Source organism: Pezoporus flaviventris, unplaced genomic scaffold (genome assembly GCF_033815535.1).
Source record: "Pezoporus flaviventris isolate CSIRO_AGI_PZ_B2104156 unplaced genomic scaffold, CSIRO_AGI_Pfla_v1 ptg000002l, whole genome shotgun sequence".
Lineage (NCBI taxonomy): Eukaryota > Metazoa > Chordata > Aves > Psittaciformes > Psittacidae > Pezoporus > Pezoporus flaviventris.
The window spans coordinates 50929979-50951536 of record NW_026892550.1 but is presented as its reverse complement, the minus strand read 5'-3'; the positions used below and the strand labels follow the sequence as shown (position 1 = coordinate 50951536).

The 21558-nt window shown below is 39.7% G+C and overlaps 2 protein-coding genes across 4 annotated transcripts in view; one reads left to right on the top strand and one right to left on the bottom strand.

The window, feature by feature from the left end:
- The window catches only part of GSTCD (glutathione S-transferase C-terminal domain containing), a 57718-nt gene extending 55301 nt beyond the window's left edge, over positions 1-2417 (bottom strand). Inside the window, exons 1-2 of the mRNA XM_061478056.1 lie at positions 2269-2417; positions 535-773 (exon numbers count right to left, since the gene is read on the bottom strand). Coding sequence (XP_061334040.1) covers positions 535-558 — 24 coding nt within the window. The 5' untranslated portion in view covers positions 559-773; positions 2269-2417. The remainder of the gene's footprint in view (positions 1-534; positions 774-2268) is intronic.
- A 440-nt stretch (positions 2418-2857) lies between these two features.
- On the top strand, positions 2858-19910 carry INTS12 (integrator complex subunit 12). Of its 3 annotated transcripts, none has more exons than XM_061478044.1 (8): positions 2858-3173; positions 6866-6972; positions 8479-8642; positions 10609-10758; positions 11289-11476; positions 15233-15392; positions 16767-16919; positions 18960-19910. In XM_061478044.1, the coding sequence occupies exons 3-8, from the start codon at positions 8487-8489 to the stop codon at positions 19539-19541; spliced, it is 1389 nt and encodes a 462-aa protein (XP_061334028.1). In that variant the 5' UTR covers positions 2858-3173; positions 6866-6972; positions 8479-8486; the 3' UTR covers positions 19542-19910. The 3 variants fall into 3 exon arrangements, with proteins under 3 accessions (XP_061334028.1, XP_061334018.1, XP_061334012.1); XM_061478034.1 differs by having other exon boundaries at positions 6863-6972; XM_061478028.1 differs by lacking the exon at positions 2858-3173 and having other exon boundaries at positions 6571-6951.
- Positions 19911-21558: the final 1648 nt, after the last annotated feature.

Here is a 21558-nt window from a genome sequence, read left to right as displayed (position 1 = left end):
TTCTTTAATTATAAAATGGTACCCTCATATGCATTTGGGTGTTTTTTATTTTCCACAGCAATCTGTAAAGCACACAACCCCATCTTTTCTTGGCCACTCTAGCCACTCAGACATTCACCTTACAAATTACTTCACCATGGAACATTGTCCATTTCACAAGACCAGTTCTTCAATCTCAGAACAGGTACTTAAACACACAAATGATTTCTAGACCTTGACAAACCCATCTGTCACTTCATCATTTATATGACAGTGATTCATTCTGGTTCATACAAGCAATCAGATCTCCCAAATAAGAGCCCTGATCCTGCAAGTACTCATGGTACCTGACCTGAAGGTGTCTTTGCAATATACTGTCCTGTTATTTTCAAATATAGCCCTAAATTTTTCTCATACATCACTACTATTTTTCCTACCAAAATCCCTTTCTCTTCTCAAATTTGCAGTGCTACGACACTGAAATTGCTTTCCCAGAACCATACTCCCTGTTCTGCTATTGATATGGTCAATTTAGATCTGAGTTATTAAACTTACTGAGTGGAGTGGAACAAAATCCATTCTTAATCAGGGTCCATTTGGGACAGTAAAATTTCTCTGTTTCTGCAGCTGCCCTTCAAGGGATGAAAAGATGAGCTTCACTCAGCAGCAAAACAAAAGAAATGTTGCACTTGAATTTTCCATCTGCATCCTCCAGATGTTTCTCTCTGCTTTCGCTATGCCCACCATGGTGGCCCAAGGACACATCTCCTTTACAGCTGCCAAAGAACTTGCACCTAAATTACAAGGGAGCCCAAACAAACATGTCAGATTATGTATCTTTAAATACATAATAATTCAAGACCAATTATCAAACTAAGCATTTTTAAGACTCTTAACTATTGACTGCACTATTTTGGCTTTGAGGAGTACATCTGCCTTGTGGATTTATGCACAGCTTGAAAGACTTAGCAGCCTTCCTGGTTGCCCATTCTCACGTAAGTATTTTCACATAACTACCACCCTTGCATTAAATGTGATAAATTTATAAATCCCTTGGAGCTCACTAGAGAGTATGCTTTCAGTCTTATAAAAGCTGCCAGACACATGCAATAAAACAAAGCATAGAACACAGAACTAACAAAACCTACAAGACCTTATTACATTATTCACTGACAATAATTTTCCTGATTTTTTTTTTTTGTCTAATTAGACTAAATTCTGAGGGAAGAGATGCCCTTTATACTATACTGGCTTTATTTACAGTAGCCACTGTTGGAAGAGGGAAAGGCAGAAGTAACAAACATCACAAGATTGTAATGTAACTTAAAGACAAGATAAATAACGATGTCTGCCTTTGGTATAAAGATCACTATGGCTATTTAAAACTAATAAACGTTACTTAATTTTCACTAACTGTGCTGCTTGCTACCATTATCCTTTTCAAGATGCACTGTACAACAGATGAATGAATTTCACTGAGCTGCTGTGTTATCAATGTAATCGAAGATTATTGGTTTAAAAACGTTTCCCAGGGAAACTAAACTGAAAAAAAAGTAAATAAATACATAAACATCTTCTTCCTTTTAGTTGTTGAAAAAGATTTCATTTACTTACTGATCACTACATGTAACCAACAAGTTGATTACTAGATGGCAAACCAGAACTTCGGCTGAATGAACATTTAAAAAACCCTCAACATAATAAGTTGAAAAAGCAGTTTTCCTCCAGCAAGCATTTAACTTAATACAAAGCAATGTGCTTTAAGGCCAAACCCCTGGATTTTGGAGCTGTATTTCTATCCAGACCAACAATTTGCTGTACGAGTTTAGAACCACCATAGAGAGATGATCCTCGAGGTCTCTTCCAACCTGGGATTCTATGACACTACAACTCTGTCCTCAAGTGAAACCTAAGAAAAGCATAGAAGCTTTCATGGGGCACTTCAAACCAGCATTTCAGACAGGTATATCAATAAGGTAAGAGCTGTTAACAATTCAAGAGCGTAAGATACAGGCTATGAAAAAAAAAAAGAAGCCAAACTTCAGAATAACACCACACTAAATCACAGTTATCGCAGAATACTACTGAGGTAAAATTCCTTTGCAGACGTACTCCATCAAACCTCCACTCCAAACTTCTCTCAGCAGTTTGTCAGTCCAGGAAAATCGGACCTGGTAGCGAACACTGAACGACAGCAAATCTCTTTTCCCTCAGCTACTATTACTGGTCTTCCCCCATAAGCACCTCAGCAGGGAGTTTCCAGCCAACCTTTCTTTACTGAGGAGAGACCCAGCAGCCAACGGGGCAGCCGCGGCCGTTCTGTGTGAGGGCGCCCAGGCTCCCCCCGGGAGGGCTGCCCCCTGAGCCGCCGCAGCCTCGCCAGCCGCTCCCTCTCAGGGAGCTCCCTGGAGCGCCGACCTCTTCCCGCCGCAGCAAGACAAGACAAGACCCGCCACAGCCACCTCGCTTGAGGCGGGCGCGACTCCCGCCTTACCCCGCCCCGCACGCAGCGCGCTCCCGACCCCGCACACGGCCGCCAACACACCGCACCGGCTCTGCCGCTTCCGCCCTGACTCCGCCCCTTCCTGCGCGCGGTCCTAGCCGGTGCTCCGCCTCGGCCGGAACCTCTGTGTTGGGGCTCTGGTTGTGGGCGAGGAGTGGTGAGGCGTCGGACCCAGGTCCGTGAGGGCGTCTTTATCCTGCTGCTCGGTAAGAAGGGGGTCGGGAGGAAGGGGTTTGGATGAGTGCGGTTTATATTCACACTTGGAGTCCGTTCTTCTCAGCGGGTGCTGCCGCTCCTCCTGTTTGTGTCTGAAGGGACGGTCGCTCCCGGTGCCGCGATCCTTGGAAGGAAGAGCGGGCCGGGCAGTAACGGGAGCGGGGGGAGGGTCCCCGGAGCCGCGCTCGGGGATCTGCCGGGGTCTCGGGGCGGCGTGTCCGGCACTGTGCGGGTATTTTGGTATTAAAGGTGGTGGCGTTTTGCTCTCCTAAGCGTTTTGTCTTGAAGGAGTTACTTTCTGTCATTCTTAAGGGGAAAGTCAGGGAGAAATTTGCAGCAGGAATGTTGCAAAGGATCGGGTGCTGGCTTTGGTGTCACTAATTCGGCAGTTCAGCTTTAACGAAAGCTTGTTTTTTCCACTGAGAAATCGCCAGGAGAATGGTATCTAGGGAATGTATAAGCCTGATAAATTTTGGTAGGCGTTGAATTAGGGAAGGGTGGAGATGTAATCAATTTACCAGTAACTTAAACCAGTGGGCAGTGACATCTGTTTGAACAGTATCTTCTAGTCCTTTTTTTGCAGAATAATGAAGCTTGGTGGTAGCAGGAATTAGCAAATCTCAGTTGAGTTGGGATGATTATCTCATTTAATTGAATAAAGACTTTTTTTATAAAACTGATGTTTATGGCAACACAACTATAGGAACAAAAGCTACTGTCATCTTTGAGAGGCCATGAGATTGGGGGAGGTACCCCAAAACTACAGAAAGGCAAATCTTACATTCATCTGCAAGAAGGACAATACAGAGAATTACAGGCTGGTCAGCTTCACTCCTTCCGCCTGCATGAGGAAAGCATTTATAGGCATAAGAAGGTGGTGACTGGGAATAGACAGCTTGGGATCTACCAAGGATAAATCATGCCAGACTAACTGGCTTGTCCTCTGTGACAAAATAACTAGATCTGAAGGTGAAGGGTGAGTGTTGGATGTCGTCTACCATGGCCTTGGGGGGACCTAATGGAATCCTTTATATACCTAAGAGAAGCCAGAGCTAGTCTTTCTACTCGTGTGGACTGCAGGAAAACAAGAGACAGCAGAAGTTGCAGCTTCCAGTTCAAAGTAAGGAAATTAGGACAGTCAAGCACTGAGACAGGTGTCCCAGAAGGTTTGTCACATTCCTGCCTTTAGAGATTTTTAAGATCCAGCTGGACAAAGTCCTGGGCAAGCTGATCTGAATGCAGTGTTGACTTTGCTTTGAGCAGGAGGTTGCACAGAGTGACCACTTGGGCTTCCTTCCAATTTTAATGATTCTGTGATTCTTAAATAATGTGCTGTTTGTGATGAGTTGAAAATAGCAAATAGAGGGCACTAGTGCAGTCTTACAAAGTTACTCTGGTATTGATTGAACTATTAAAAAGTACAGTATAAAATATATAGTAAATTAGAATGTAAAATGAAGGACAGCAGTACTAGTAACTCTATAGCAGAAGATTTAATCCAGTCTTCTAAAAGTCTTTCAGAAGATGTCAAATGAATAAGAGCTGCTTAATACAATTGTTCTGATTATTACAATTGTCCATACTACTTAAGTGTGTGGGTTTTGAAATATCCCTCATGGGAGGTAACTGAGAAATTACGTTATCATTAATTATGTTGTCATGATAAAGGTACTAAAACAAAAACTGAAAGTAGAAGTTGGTTTTTTCCTTCTTTTAAGATTTTTCTTGATCTGCTTTATTAAGACTTAACTCTGAGAGTGATCTGGAAAAGGCGTTGTTGGTAAATAAGCAAAATCTGCAACTGTCACAGACATTAGGTTGGTGAGGAAGACAGAAAATCCTGAGGAATAGAAGAATCCAAAGGAGAAAGAAAAAGAAAAGATTAGTTGATATTATGGTGATAAATTATTGATGAACACTCTTCAGTGCACTGGAAGAAATTTTGTGCTACTGATTCATGTTTTAAGTTAACTGCTACAGATGTTGAAGGCCGCTAAAGAGGATATGTGGAAGTCCTTTTAATCTTCAGTGTCAGAGAAAAAGTATTGCTGAGTTTATAAAGAATAGGTGTGATAATAGCATTGCAGTGTAGTTTGATAATAGCATAGCAATAAATTTAAGGTGCGTACTTCCTTGGAAAATATCTTAAACTGTATACCTGTCTCAGGAATAGGAGCTCAGAAATAGATGAAAATACGGTCATGTCTGAAAATGTAATGTGAGTAGATCCATTTAACTGAAAGTTATGATAAATAAGATAATACATGTGTAGGCATGCAAAATAATAGTTGTCAAATAAATTTTTTTAAAAAAGGGACTCTCACACCCTGGAAATCTAAGAAGTCTATTAAATTGGAAGGCCACATATTCTGCATAGTGCTCAATTAAGCTTATGTGTATTTGGCAGAAGACAATAATATGTTCAAGAAATGAGAGACTCAAAAAAGTTCATAGATGTTTTAAGAATAACAACCCACTAACATTTTTCACTCACAGTGATTTAAACCACTTAGTTTGCTCACTGGGAGGTTGCTCCATGATCGTCTATTGTAGGATTTTTCATGTTATCACAGATACTTCAGAGGGGTTTGTTACCTTATATTTGGTCTTGTCTATCCATCATTAAAAGTTCTCATATAATAGTGAAGAAGTGTCAGACAGACACCTAAGTTAAGAAAGATCATAGAATCATAGAATAGTTAGGGTTGGAAAGGATCTTAAGATCATCTAGTTCCAACCCCCTTGCCATGGGCAGGGATGCCTCAGACCATGTTGCTCAAGGCTGTCCAAGCTGGCACTGAACGTTGCCAGGGATGGAGCATTTACAACTTCTTTGGGCAACCCGTTCCAGTGCCTCACCACCCCCACAGTAAAGAACTTCTTCCTTATATCTAACCTGAACTTCTGTTGAAGTTTAAACCTGTTACACCTTGTCCTATCACTACAGCCCTTGAGGAAGAGTCCTTCTTCAGCATCCTTGTAGGCCCCCTTCACATATTGGAAGGCTGCTATGAGATCTCCATGCAGCCTTCTCTTAATGGGTTAATGCTTAGTTGCAAGAGTGTGTGCTTGAGTTCCTGTCCCTGCTCCATGAGTTGCCTTCATGTTCACTTCAGTTACTGCTTTGTGCAAAACAGTTCTCCTCTGGGTTGAAGGATTATAACACAGCTCTCTGATCTTAGAGCTGCATTATCTAACTGATACACAAAAAACATCATACTACTCACTTTTTTTCCTAGGCAACATTTAAATTACCTTCTGTATGAAGGTACCACTTCAACAGGAAAGTCAAGGAGTCCTCTTGCACAGAATAACATATGGCAGCATTGTTAAAACACTGTACTACAGCTCCAAGGCTATCAAGTTGCTATATGCTGACTTCAGTACCAGAAGAGCAGTTTTTGAATGAAAAGATGAATGAATACAATTCGGTCTTAGGTTTATAAGTGTCAAACCAGTGTTCTGGTCTGTAAACCTGGAAAATTCCACTAGCAAAAGCAATAAGATGACTTTTGTAGCCAGCCACGTAATGGTATTAGCCTTGTGTCAATTTACTTTTTTTCAGATTATGGCAATTTTAAAACACATCAATTTTAATTGATGTGTTCATCTTTCCATTAAATATACTTACCTTCTTTAACTTACAGTAGATTTTAATTTTAAAATATATGCCTAAACTGAGCATACTTGAGCTGTTTAATAAGCCCGGTTCCTTCCCTTCTCATGATAAATTTCTTGTGATATGCCAGTTATAACTGCAATAGCTTATGATATTATAATTCACCCTTAGGAACAGAGAAAGAATTGCTCAATTTGGTATGCAAATAAAACAAGAAATACTGAGAACCTTTTTGAAATTTGGGCTTTAACAGTTTCTTTACAATATATGTCTTTAAAAGGATAGAGCTAGAAATAAATCTGGGAAGTGTTACCGACAGAAAGATGAAAATGGAATTAATTTGCTTACACTTGCTGTCTAAATACTACAGGCATCCTGAATTGGCTGCTAATGACTGTTGAGGTTACCTGTTCCTTGCATACACAAATATATATTCCTAGAAGAAGGCTCAGAAAGGAAGCTGAAAGGTTGTTTGGTTTTTGTTTTTTAACAGGGAATTATTCCACATTTCTGAAGGTTTTTTTAATTCTACTGTTTTCATTCAGCAGAGGGTTTAGCAGAGTCCTAATTTAAGAAATGGAAGAGAGAACCTACCCACAGAACTCAGGAGCAGCAGCCTGAAAATTTATCAGAGGTAGATGCATTAAAAAAGAGGGTATGTGCTTTCCATGCGCATTGAATTCACTTCTTATAAACATCAGAAAGAGACTGTATTGTCTGCATGGGGCTCACACCACAGTCTCTGCTTGGTCATTGAAAAAGCAGGATAGCTGGTGTGTGGTACTTACTAGAAGTTCTGTGGCCATCAAAATGCGATTTGACAAGTAGCAAAGATGAAGGAAGAGAGAAGAGACTCTTGAGGAAGATTCGTAGCTCTCTGCTGGGTCCATTGATAAAATCCCTATGAAATCTGCTGTATCTCAAACTCCTTGATGTTTTCAGTCAAGCAGTTCTCTGGTGTCTTGTAAAAGCTCAGCGTGAGATAAAGGCTCCTGGAGACTTCTAGGGAAGTGCTGAGGGAGCAGGCTGCCACTGCTGGTGTTTTGGCCAGAGAGGTAAAAGTTCACTGCCTTGAATGTGAAAAGGAATTCATCAGACAAAACCTTGGAAGCTCCAGCTGAACAAGCTGTCCTGGCAGTTTGAGCAGAACTGCTTTTGAGCAGAACTAATAAAAGCCTTTTCAAGAATGTTTTCTAGATAACTGTATTAAAAAAAAAAAAAACAAAAAAAAAAAAACAAAAAAAAACCAACACCAACAGCAAACCACTGATGTGTTTCACATGGGATTTGAAGGGATTATTAATACCATTTATCAACCATTTTGGAAGAGGGCAGGAAACTTTTCTTCCCTCGTTATTTCTTAAATTATTGTTAATTCCTGATTGAGTTAGAGAGCTGTCTATCTTTGTAGGTCAATTTCTGATGTAAATGGACTACTTAGAGCTTCCACAGAGAAGACTCTGCAGTGCAGGCATCTTAGAGCTCTGGATAATCATTACTTGATATGAAAACCTGGGCTGTTACAAGGGGACTTGGGTAAATCACAGTCTGACTTATAAACTTTCTCACTGTTTCAGCTGAATTTAAAAATGGACAACATTTTTTTTTTCCCAGATTTTTAATTGTAATGTAAAAATCATACACTAGCTGGTTTATATATTTTATATTATATGTTACAATGAGCTGTTCTTTTCAGAAGTATCAAAAGTTATTTTTTCTTCAAGTAAGATTTTCCTTTGTAATTCTTAAATGAGCAACAAGCTAAAAATCACTGTATATGCAAATAATGTGAAGGAGAAGGGTAGTAACTGCTTTATTTTGAAGTTTACACTTACTTTACATACTTTTCAATATTCTGTACTTAAAGAATATTAAGAATAGGGAATATTTGTACCATTTATGAAAGTATGATGAGTTTAGTTTCTGAGCATCAGATATGCGAAAGAATGAGTTTGACATCATTTTGGATATAAAGCCAAATTCAAGTTCTGCAGCTCTGAGGTTCACAGTCGGTTATTTTCTAATGATGATAATTAATTCACCTATCATCCTTGCTGTGATTTAATATAATTTCAATTAAAACAAAAATCTGTGAGATAGTTAGCCACATGCTGTTTGAGTTATGCTCCATATAAGTTGTCATTATTTTTCCTTTCCAAAGATAACACTATGGCTGCTACAGTGAATTTGGAGCTTGATCCCATTTTTCTGAAAGCCCTGGGCTTCTTGCATTCGAAGAGTAAGGACTCTGCTGAAAAGCTGAAGGCCCTTCTTGATGAGTCTTTGGCCAGAGGAACTGACTCAAGCTATCGTCCCCCTCAGAAGGTATTGGTATAAGAGAGCATGTATTTTTTTGTATGCCTTTTTAAAGCTCTTGCTATTCCTCGTCTGTCTTCTATAGCTGAAAACTTGAAAGAGAATCAGAAATGAAGGAAAATATAATTATGGAATGTTCATCATTCCCCTTTTATGCAACATAATCCATTAAATTAAAGTTAATAGAAAAAAAAAAACAACCCTTCTTTACCTTTTTAGTGTACCAAGATCTGTACTATATTGTGGTTGTCATGATTTTGTAATAGTATTTTTTGTGTTCACTTTTATATCAGTTTTGTCATTTTTGTATGTAAGCCATCATACACACTAAGGTGAACCCAGAAATATGTATTTCTCCAGTTACAGTCAGAGCTAAAAGGTCTTTAAAATTCAGATTATTTATGCCACAGATAAATATGCAACAAAACAAGCTATTTATTGATAAAGCTGGATCTGTTTTCTTGAAATTCTGTTGATGAAGTCATATGAGAATGAAGAACACCAAATGGTTCAAAGCAAAAATGATTTGCAGGCTGAAACCATTGCCATCCAATGGATAAACATTATTTTTCATCTCCTGGAAATCACTAAACACCTGCTAGAGAGAATATTTGAATCTGAGATTAGTGTATGGAAATAACCAAGCAGGGACATCCTCATATTGCTACATATTGCCATATGGATAATGAGGTAGTGTTCTCCCTTAGGATGCCTAGAAGTCAGATGGGTATGTGCAAATGATGGTCTATATGCTGATATATTAGTAATATTTCATTTCTACATGTACATGGTTCCAAATAACTAAAAGGCATTATTACTGTTACAGCATACATCATGCTTGTACTGTTTGGTCTAACTCCTTTCTATTCAAATTGTTAACTCCCTGAAACCTAAACTGCAGTTCCTTCTAACACAGGTCTCAAAACTCTGAGGTGCCCTCTGTGTCAGAACTCAAAGAAGCATTAGTTTGTGGTTCAAAGAGGAAGCAGGGAGCCAAATCATAGTGCAGAGAGGCTTGGAAGCCAATTCTGATAATAGCTTGGCTGGTAATTGCCTGTCCTTAGGTGAGACTGAAGCTCATGCCAGAGGAAGAAATCTTTTGTTCTCCTCTTTTCAGTGTGTCTTCAGTATCAGCTGGGCTGCAAAGCTCAGAAATGGAAAAAAAGTACAAGAATTCCTTTCCTTGCATTCTTAGGTTGTAGGGTTAATTTATGGTTGACCATGAAATCCAAGAACAGAGTAAGGAGCACAGGATAACCACTGTCGAGTAGATGAGGAAATCCATTTCTGATTCTGGATGCAACAGGAAGTCAGCAAACTTGGTGGCGATGCGGCTGAAGCTCAGGGCTCAGGACCTGTCCCAGTAAACAGCAGGCAATTATTCCCTTCTTACCAGGCTGGGGGGGCTATGTATATCGGTGTGATTAATCACTCATTTACAGACTCGCTTGGTGCTTATCCGCTGCTGCCACTAATGCATCATGAATAACTATTGGTTTCTGTTGAGAGCTAAATTTATTAATCTGATAGGTGAATGTGGACTGAGATTAAGCAGAAGTCAATGTTTTTCGCCATGAGGGAATGCAGTATTGCTGTCTAGTGACATCAGATGTCAACTTAAGTTTTCAGCTTATATGGAATTTTGACCTGAGAATTAATTTGAAAATTTGTGTTCATTCTTTCTTTGAATTTTCAAAGCAGAAAAGTTTTCCTTTTTAATAATGTTCCAAAGAGCATCTGTTTTTGGAAAAGGAGTCCTTTTCCCTTGGAAGGTGACTGATAAGGGGAGGTTTTAATAATTGTCTGCAGCTTAAACACACTAAATTGTCAGTGTGATATGAAGACATTTAAGAAACGTTAAATCGATGATCATGTTGTATGACATGTTATTTGTATATCCTGTTTTCTAAGTAATTGCAAACTAGGAATTAATTGAAATGTAGGATTTACCTTCAATTTTTGTTTCTGTTTTTAGGAAGTAGAGCAACCGAAAGTATCTGTTACCAAACCTATTTCCAGTAAGCAAGAGCCTAAAGCTTCTAGTTTGCCTTCTGGCAACAACAATGGCAAGCCCACTGCATCAGAAAAGGTGAAAAAAGAAGCAGAAAAAAGGTCTGCTGATAAAGTAAGTAATTTTTGTTAAAAATAACTTCGTTAATAAACTTGAAGGCGTTTTAGGCAAAAGCTCTCCTTTTTAACCTGTTGACTTATCTAATGGTGCATAGTCTGGGAGCTGTGTTATCCAGTCACATTGCCATTTAGGCAATCCAGCAGAAGTCTTGTCATAATTATTCTGTGAATGTTTTCCCTGATCATTGCAGGTGGTTTGAACTAGATGAGCTTTAAAATGTCCCTTCCAATCTGAGATCCTATGTTTTAAATGTCCTGGTAATGAGAGGTTACTGGTATGCAGCAAGATGAAATGTGGGATTCCCAAAACTTTTTTAGAGATGTTGAGGTGAAGTACAAAAAGTGGACTTGAGCTTCTAGCTCATAAATATTTTGATGAAAATACATATCTGAGGAAAATGTTTTGTGTATGCTGTGTAAAGTACATCTTCTTATACTGCTAGCCTAATTTTTCCAGTAGTTTTTTCATTTTGATAATATCCATTAGCTTGTTGCATTTTCACATTCTCTGTGTGTGTGTTATAGATAAAAGGGGATTCCACTGAAGGAGCTGATACACCAAAGAAGCCCAGAGTAGAGAAGCCAGAGGCTCGTTCCTCTCCTATTACGGTTCAGACAAGCAAGGATTTGTCCATGCCTGATTTGTCTAGCTTTGAGGAAACCAGTGCTGATGACTTTGCTATGGAAATGGGATTAGCCTGTGTTGTTTGCAGGTCAGTCAACATTGCTTCATTGAAATTGTCACTTTTTTGTTCATGTTTGTATTAATACTTTCTGTAGTTTTTATTCTGAAAATCACTTAAGCACATATCCAAAATTGATAATACATTTAAGCAGCCTTCATGAATAAGAATGTTTTTTTGAAAATACAACCCTTAATGAGAAAACCAGCTTTTCTTCTTCAGGAAAAGGTAAGTGACAAATAAAATAACTAGACATGGTGCAAACCTATCATGACAAACACTAATTTTTAACTATTGGAAAACAAGTTAAAATATTAATGGCAATGATAAGCATTTTTAAACAAATCAGCTGAAATTAAAACCTTTTAAGAGGCGTTATTACAAGATCGGTATGTGTTGGTCCTCTTCGTAATCATTTGACTGTAGTTTACACGTAGCAATGTTTTTTTCAGTTAATAGTGTAAATACGTCTTGCAGTCAACACAGGTTCTTTTTACTTTTCAGTAAGGGCTCTAAAATTGGATCTTAGTAGCATTCCACTAACAATATATTTAGGGTTAAGAGAAGTGTAAAATACGCTTTTGAATATCCACCCTGGGATCAAATCACATTAGGCTTTGGTTTCACAGATTATTTATATCGTTGTATGTCCTCACTGCTGCCAAAAGGAAGAGTTTGGCTATCCCAGTTGTACCTCCTTCTCTGTCCTGTTTAGGGGATGTATTACCCACTTAGGTTTGTGATCAGCTGAATCAGCTTCTGGATCATCTCTCCACTTGGGTTTTTCAGTTGGTTTAGTTTTCAGTCAGTTTAGTGTGTATAAATGCTTATGCTGGCACATGTGTGGATGCAGCAATGGAGAGCCAGGACAGATGAACATTGGACTGAGCTTCGGGGAGCAGTATGTATTTTAGTTCAGCTTAAGTCAGTTAGGAAACTGTACTTCATAACTTTGTTCTTCACTCATTTCTATGGTCATTCCTGTTCTACAGATAAGGAGGTTTCTCCAATGCTTGGAGAAGAATTATTACAACTAGTTATACTGTTAACCAGTCGTGGACTGATGATATTTCATGTCCCATTATTCCCTTGTGTTAGCACAAATGTTTAATTTCTTATTATAGACATTGAAAAAGGAAGAACAGTTACAACATTTGAAGTATTAAATATTCTTGCAAATTCCATTTTTGCTGTGTCCTAAAGGGGCAAAGCCATGTTCAGCAGTACGTTAAAATGCCACTAAAACAGCATGCTATTAACTTATTTGGCAGGACGGGACAAAGAAAAGTTTTGTTTAGATAGTCTTGAGCTGCTGTGGATTATTAATTCTGCATCTTCCCTGGCAAAGGGAAAATGACAGGCATAAGGACAAATGCCTGCGAAGTACAAAAAGAAAATGCAATTACTGTGCCTAGCATAGCCAAGACTTTGCTTTAAAAAGCACCAGCAAGGTGTATGGTTCCATTAGCTGTTACTTACTCAGCATTTAACCAGGCAGCCAAAGGTGTTGCTTCTGGCTAGTCATGGTCACAAATTCATAGTGCTCTTGCAAAAGATACATTTATCCTGGCTAACTAAAATATCTCTCATTAAGCTGGTGCAAAAGGGAGAAGCACATCAGGGAAAGAAACAACCCATTATAGAGGGCTGGCAATAGCTACCCACCACTCAGTATTTGTTTTCATTTTACATGAAACCTGCTGGAACTGATGTCATGTGGTTTTCAGTCTCCAGCTCATGCTGGACAGGATGTTTTTGAAGTACTTATACTTCAGACTTTCCAAATCCAGCACGCTAGTTAGACAGTATTCCACTATTTACTGCTCGGCAGTCAACATGTGGGCTGTCTTTGGGGTTGGCAGTCTTAAGCTGAAATTATAACATCCCAGTAAATAGGAAATACAAAAGCACTTTGTAAAATAACTCAAGTATGAGTAGTATTTAGAAAATGGCATGTTTTAATAACTCAATACATTATTCAATCGTGAATAAAAACATTGTGTCTGATTGCAGAGTAGGTGAGGTTCACAGCAAAAGAGTTTATATTTTAAGTTGCTTAAGATGACAAATTAACAGGAATCCAGCTCTGGGTTCACAAATGCAAAAAGAGTGCATCTGGATATTAGCTATTCCTTTTCTATAGATGTAAAAACTAGAGAAATCAGATGTTTCTTCAAGATTTGCCAAGTGTGAAATGTATTTTCATAGTGATTAGGAGTATCAAATGTTGATGCCTGTGGTGTTTTTCTTCTTCATTTATACCAAGTTAGGAATAAGGAGAGAGAGAGTATTAAAATAACTCTAATACCTGCAGATCTTAGAAAAACAAGACTCGCCAGTTACATGTCTGCTCAGTTATAAATACTACATGCAATTTGCTGGTGATAGTGAGCTCTGTCTCTCACAACAAAAAAAAAACAAAAATGTCTTTTAGAAAGCCTGGTTTTGAAAGGACAACCTTATTTTTTATTAATACTGTTTTGTCTATTTGTTTTCTGAAGGTAAAAAATCATCAGGTTTGTTTCTCTGTTATCATATAATTTTAAAATATCTCCAGTTTAACTTGTTTCTGGGAATGAAGAGTTCATGTTTTTTTAATCAGTCTGGGATTGTTCTTTGTAATTTTAAAATAGGATGAGTATCTCCCCTTGAGACTTGGGGTTGAAACATCATTGCTTTGTTCTGACCCGGTTTACTTAGGAATAAGAAACAAACATGGCTTTTTGAAATATCCTGTGTCTAAAATAATGGGCCCTGGAATTTCAGAAAGGTTTCTCCCTCTCTTTCTATATAACCCATTTAAAAGAGAAATATTTCTTAGAAAATGCTCTAGTATCCATATGGACAATGCCTTCAGACTTCATTTTCCTGTTATATAAAGAAATAAGGGATTACCTTTCCCCACCCATGTACAAATAGAGTTTCCATGGTTACCTGGATACCTGCTCCTCGGGGATATGAGCAAAAGCAGCTTAGCAATTAAATAGCTTGATTTGTCATCTGAAATCATAAGGAAAATGGTATTTGGCTAATTCACAGACATATTCGCAGTCATGTGTGTATCACTAATTTGTCATTCATACAGCATGATTACTTTCACTAGAAGCCCACGCAAAATGAAGTCCTCATCAACAGCTTATATGTTTGCTTCAAGGCAGGACTGCACAGTTAATCCTTTCTATTCTATCTTTCCATGGTGCTGGTATTATCTCAAATTCCAAGTATCTCTCTATGTAGTAGGGACCAAAAGGATAGCTACTAAAATATCTTTAAAGTACTATACAGCTCAGATGATGATGGTTTTAAATCCTGTAGCAGAAAGCACTCTTAAAGGCTTGTAATTGAGAAATTATTTGTTCTCGAACTGTACTGCTGTACAGCCTATAGCAAAATTATCCAAATGTAGACTAGGCCTTCATATGCTAACATAATGAGGAAGTCAGAATTGGTATACAGTGAGGTACCCATAAAATGCCCAGGTGAAGTAAAGCATGTGAGACATTTCTAATACAAAAGTCAAGCAGGGAAATCAAAAGTGTCATCTACACACGTTTAATAGTATAGAAGTTTTAAATTTTCTTGAAAGAAATTACCTTAAAAAAATACAAAATTTCTAAAATATTTGTTGGGAAGAACTCGTGCGGTGTTTCATTTTTCACAGGTAGAAAATATAAGTGAAAGCAAATATTTTTTAGTTTTTGTCTTAAGCCTTGCAAAATTTGCAACAATTGGATAATCCTTTAAGTACTTTCTTCTATAATCTGTTCTCAACTATTTGCTCTGCAGGCAAATGACAGTTATTTCTGGGAATCAGCTAGTGGAGTGTCAGGAGTGCCATAATCTCTACCACCAGGATTGCCATAAACCTCAGGTGACAGACAAGGAAGCGAATGATCCTCGACTTGTATGGTATTGTGCCCGCTGTACCAGGCAGATGAAAAGAATGGTAGGAGTCAGTTTTTTGTCTTGCATGACTCTATTTGAATACAGCAGGCTATTTCTGATCCATGACAGTATTCTATGGGTTGCAGAAATCTTTGGAGGCATGTTGGAGAGCAACTTTTCTCAGCAGTGCTTCCCTTGCTGCAGCTGTGATTTTTAATGTAGCATCTGAAAGAGTATTCTGTAATGTGCTTCTTAAACAAAGCTTTTTAAAAAGCAGAATTTAAGAAGAGTGAAGTAGGATTATTTCCTACCTGCTATGCAGCAGTTTAAAACTTTTTTTTAATTTCAGGTTTTAGTACATGTCTACCAGATAGCCCTACAGGTTTAGTTTTCTTCTCAGCTTTGGACAGGAATGGTTGTTTTCCTGTAAGGCAAGACTGCAAATTTCAGTCCAACTACTAACACTCAACACAAGTATTGTCAGGCTCAACAACAAGCTGAGGGTAGCATATTCCAGGAAATAAATTTCTTTATTTTGATTGATCTGTATGTTAATTTCTTGACTAAACAGACTAATTATTCCTGATCCCACAGGAATCCCACTCATCTCATTAAAAGAAAAAAACATCAGAGTAAGAAAGCTTCTTTGGCTGCAGGAAACATTAAGTATTAGTTCACATGACTTTAGTTTTGACACTTGAAAATCAAGCCCTCTATACAGCAGAAAGTGTGTTCGATTTTGGAACTGTTCTGTGACAACTTAGCAAATTGTAACCTGTTGAAATGGCTCTACTAAGAAACAAGAGAAGGCATCCATGTAAGATCCTAGCATGGGAGTTACCGTCAGTGACTGAAAAACATGATTATTCTGATGATTGTCAGGCCTTTGAACTCAGAGGAGTGTTTGCCTGAGGTCAGTTACTGCACAGGATAGCCATTACAGCTATTCAGCATTTGCCTTCAATATGCCTTTTACTGTTTTTTCTTTCAGCATAAGTTCCACCATTTTACCTGCTACTTCTTAGCATTCTTGCAGCCTGCGTCTCAGTACTGCTGGATTATGCCTGTCCTCTTCAAGACCACTTGTCTTTACCTTATTTCTGTGAAAGCCCAGTGCTTTCCTGTTCCCTAAGTGCCAACACTGCCTCTCTTTCCATGCTGAAATAGCAAGTCCTATTCAATATCTTTTTTTGGATGGACCCCATCCTCAGTGCCATAATCAGGACTACCTCCACATACCCTATTTCATTATTTCTCAAGCACCATTCAGCTTGAAATTTTACAGGCTAGATTACAATTTGCTAATGTTCATGCTTTTTGCTGAGTCAAACCACTTTTTCTGTCAATGTTAACCATTGACCAAACAGTCAGTGTTATTGGGCCTGTAACTAATTTGGTTTGGGTTTGTTTTGTTTTTTTCCTACCACTTATACAGGCTCAGAAGACACAAAAGCCACCTCAAAAACCAGCTCCTGCAGTGGTTTCAGTTGCACCAGCTGTGAAGGATCCACTGGTCAAGAAGCCAGAAATCAAGTTAAAACCTGAGACCCCAACAACTTTTCTAGCATTTAAGAGAACAGAGGTCAAGGTAATGTAATTTAAATTTTCCAGAGGAAGAGTTTACATTTTACTGCATATATTATAATTTTTTCAATTATGTTATTTATAGCCCAGAAAGCCAGTCTTGGATGCAGTCTTGGACTGCATCAAAAGGTTAAGGGAGGTGATTTCCCCCCTGTGCTTGGTTCTCATAAGACCCCACCTGCAGTACTGCATTCAGCTCTGGGGCCCCTAGCATATGACAGACAGGAACCTGCTCAAGCAGGTCCATAGGAGGGCCGCAAAGATTATCAGGGGGCTGGAGCACCTCCACTGTGAAGACAGGCTAAGAGAGTTGGGCTTGTTGAGCCTGGAGAAGAGAAGGCTTCACAGAGACCTTGTGGCAGCCTTCCAGTACCTAAAGGGAGCCTGCTGGAAAGATGGGGAGGGGCTCTTTATCAGGGAGTCTAGAGATAGGACAAGGTTTTAAACTGAAAGAGAGTAGATTCAAATTAGATATTAGGAGGAAATTTTTTACTGTGAGGGTGGTGAGGCACTGGAACATGTTGCCCAGAGAAGTTGTTGATGCCCCTGTGGATACTGGAAGGCCAGGCTGGACAGGGCTTTGAGCAACCTGGTCTAGTTTCTTAGGAGTGGCAGGGAGGTCAGAACTAGATGATCATTAAGGTCCATTTCAACCCAAGCAATTCCATGATTCTATGAATTTTTCTGTGTGGTCAATTAACATATTCATATTTTGATAGTTTGAAGGTTTCTCATCATGATAATAGTGAACTTGGCAGTGCCTCATTAGTGGTTGGACTTAATGATCTTTAAGGTCTTTTCCGGCCTAGCTGGATGATTCCATAATAGCGAAACAGCTGACTCTGCAAGATTTAATTTAAGAGGTGTCTGCTTCTTACATATGTTGCCTCATGTTTCTGTTTCTCCAAGTTATTTAATAGTCACAAATATTAAACAGTCACAAATTGGCCAAAGCTGGTAAAGCAGAAGCAGTGTAATAAATAACACAGTAGTCTACCAAAGCATGACTCTTACCTAGGAAAACACATCTTTAACTCAGAATTAAAGTTATTCATGTGCTCAATGTTATGTTTGCCATTGCTCTGCCTGGATGCAAACCATCATGAATAGTATGATGGCTGTTGCTTAAGCAGTTACACTTAATGAATAACTTTTTTCACTTCCATAGTTATTTCTATGCCTAAATGGGTTGTAATAGGCTTGGTTTCATTTGTCATCTTTACTGTTTAGAAGCTGTCTGGATGTATTATGGAAGAGGTATTACTTGAATAGAGGAATTTAATTTCCGCTTTGACTCTGTTGTTTGGTGTAACTCTGGTGTAGTATTTCAACTGTGTATTATCCCCACCTGAAAACTGAGGATTATAGGGTTTAAGGTGTGGAAACTGCAGTTCATGTGTATAGGTCTTTGCAGAGAAGGAAAAAATTGTTTGCAATAAGTTTGTCATCTGCAATATCTGAATGGATGGACTACATGAAAAAGTCTAGTGCCTTTTTAATTCTATCTATGGTACAGGCTGCTAAGAACCAAGAGGAGGGGACAGAAGGAAATTAAAAAATTTAAACACTGCTACTTTGACCAAAAGACTAATAAATGCAGTTCTTAATTGCTCAGTGTCTGAATTTTGCCTGAGCATTTGCCATCTTATTAAAAAGTGACAGCAGGTAATGACAGTAGAAAGAAAATCAAAGGTGATGGCTTGCCTCCCATTTTTTACACTTTACAAATTTGAGCTTTTTGTAGTTACTTCAGTTAAACCATCTTTTAGAGTTTATGGGTGGATCACCCACATTGTATCCTGCAAACCATACAAGGAAGGGAAGAAAACGTAATACCGCCTTTATGTGGCTGGGAAATTAAAAGTTGGCCGTGCCTGGCATCCCTTCCTTTCTTGATAATACTTTTAACTGTAATGATCAGTGATGAAATATTATTCACTGGGTGATCCTTGGAAAAGAACTGCGACAGAGGTTTGATCTATTCCTGCTGTGGTGTGTTACACAAATAGATGCTACTATAATAAGAATGCTTTATTTATTCTAGACCTCAGCAGCAATTTCAGGGAACTCAGCCAGTACAAGTGTTTCCTCTTCAGCAACCAGTGGCCTTACAGGATGGGCTGCTTTTGCAGCCAAAACCTCCTCTGCCAATCCATCAACTGCCAAACTAGGATCAACAGCACAGAGCACCAGTGGGAAACCTGCAGCTTCTTCAAATAACCAGAAACCTGTGGGTTTATCAGGGTTGGCAACTTCCAAAACTGGACTAGGGTCAAAAATAGCTTCTGCCAACAACAGCACAAACCCTGGTCAGCTGAAACCTCCTCCACCTCTGACACTGGGGAAGACCACTCTCAGCCGTTCAGTAAGCAGTGACAATGTCAGCAAAGCGGGTCTTCCCAGTCCCAGCAGCACTGTGCCAAGCTCCAGCAGCCAGCTGAGCAGTGGGAATGGCAACAGTGGGACTGCAGGTAGCAGTGGGGGCAGTGCAAGTAAAACCTCAGCAGACACTGGTAATCAGTCAGCCTCCTTAAAAGGCCCAACTTCTCAGGAATCTCAACTCAATGCTATGAAAAGGTTACAAATGGTCAAGAAGAAGGCTGCTCAAAAGAAGCTGAAGAAGTAGTATGGCTGCTTGCTAATTTTGTTGGTTGTGTTCTGTGAAACAGCATCATTGGTGTTTTTCTTAAAGAAAATCCCCTGGTTACTGGACTGAAATGGTAGTCAAATCAGGGAAACCCAAAATCTGTGTTATACAGGAGGTCAAACTTTGATAATCCTAGTATTCCTTCTGACTTTGCAAATCTGTGAATTGAATATATTGGACGAATTCACGCCTGGCTTTTTAGCCCAAAGCACTGAAACGCGAAATTGAAAAAGTTGGGTATTTTGGAGTGTAAAAGAAAGAAAGATGTCTGTGGACTCTTACTAAATTGAACTTACTGAAACTGTCATTCTCAAATGTTACTAATAAAAGTACTGTTAACCTCAGAAATCATTGCTGCTTCTCTTTCATCTTGTTTTCCAGTACTTAAAATGCTTCAGCTGTTTAGAGTTGTCTATATTGTGTAGAGTTACCGCAAGTCACACAGTTCCCTAGGAAAAATTGTATTTTATTTTAAACAATTTCAATAATTAGCTGTTTAAATAGAGTATTTTAAGTGGCCTGGTTTGGTTTTTACAGTGAGAAACTTCATGTGTCACTTAGTTGCAGTTCTCTGAGGGAGGAGGATTAACAAGGGATTGTTAATCCTTTCTATTCCATCTTTCCACAATTCTGGTGAACCCCAGTCCGGTCTGTTCTTGAACACTTCCAAGGATGGGGCATGTGGATGAGTCTTTATAAGGACACTGCTGTCCCACTCTCCCTTGTGACTGGCTGGGGACACTGGGGTGGCCAGTGTCAAGAAACAGTGGGTGCAGTCCCGCAGCTGAAGCAGCCATGCTTCCTCTCTGAGAAATGCCACCCTGTGCCCACAGCTTGCTTCTCCAACTCTTAGGTGTCCCACGCCCAGCTCATGCACCTTGAGTTTGTCTTGGGTGGGATGTGTATTATCTTTGCAGGGTTACATATGCAGGAGGTGGGGGGGAAAGGCTCTCCAAGGAGACTGAACCTCCCATGCAGGAGGCAGAGATGGGGAGGGCTCTCTGGTCCTCATCAACCGTTGCTGTCACTGAGATGTGCCCTCGCTCCCCCTCAAAACCCCAGCAGCGCCCTGAGCCAAAGGTTAATGTTCCCATAATCATTGTGTTCCCCCATTTCTGTGTTGCAACTCAAAGAGAGGAAATCATAGGACGAGTGCTGAAAAGTTTCCTTTTCTATGCAATTGTCTGTGAACTCTGGAAACACAGGATAAATTGGGGCTTTGTCTCCAAAGAGTTCTTGACCTGCTGCTGCAACAGGACTGGCTGGTGCAGTACATGGATAAGATGTTTCAGATTCGGTCTGCTCTGGGTTTAGGCTGCTCCAGAATCTAGAGTTCTCTGACAAGCTCTCTGAAGGAGATTCTATTATGACATGTTATATTACATGTTCTGTCAGTGACGGGGTCACCAGAGGCCCCACATCCCACTCCCAGGCATGAAGTGAGGGATCATGGTAGCAAGACCTGTGCCAGGCCACAGCCCTGCTGCTCTCCCACTGCCTGACAACCCCTGGCCAGGCCTGTTCCACCATGGGCCCACTCCTGCTGGTGCTGCTGTTGGCGATGGCTCCCTGCCTGAGGCAGCCCACGGTACCCTTCCCAGGCCCCTGCTGCTGCCAATGGCATTGACTGGACTACATCTATGCTGCCCTGGCCTGCATGCCTCTGGCCACCCACGTCTGGGCCTTTTCCATTTGGTGAGTACCACATACAGTCCAACTGAGCAGACCCCCTCCATCTTCCCTGCCTTGGCTTTTCATTCCTGGTAGCCACTCCTGGGACACCAAAAGTGCTGTAGGATAGAGGGATTAAGAAAAAAAATAACCATTTCGGTCACACACGTGGTTACCAGCCTCTCCCTGAGCCCTCAAACAAGAGGTGCTGTTCAGGCTTTTCTGGCTGACTTCAGCAAGCCAATTACTAATGGCACCAGGGGAAGGCAGGTTGCCTCTCTGGCACATCCAGAGGCTCTCATATCAGTGTGGTCCATGCAAATTC

Bases quoted from the DNA above. Each gene is read 5' to 3' on its own strand.
- INTS12 (XM_061478044.1), top strand. From the start codon at position 8,487: ATGGCTGCTACAGTGAATTTGGAGCTTGATCCCATTTTTCTGAAAGCC. The intron at 8,643-10,608 runs GTATTGGTATAA...TTCTGTTTTTAG, and splicing joins GCTATCGTCCCCCTCAGAAG to GAAGTAGAGCAACCGAAAGT. The intron at 10,759-11,288 runs GTAAGTAATTTT...TGTGTGTTATAG, and splicing joins AAAAAAGGTCTGCTGATAAA to ATAAAAGGGGATTCCACTGA.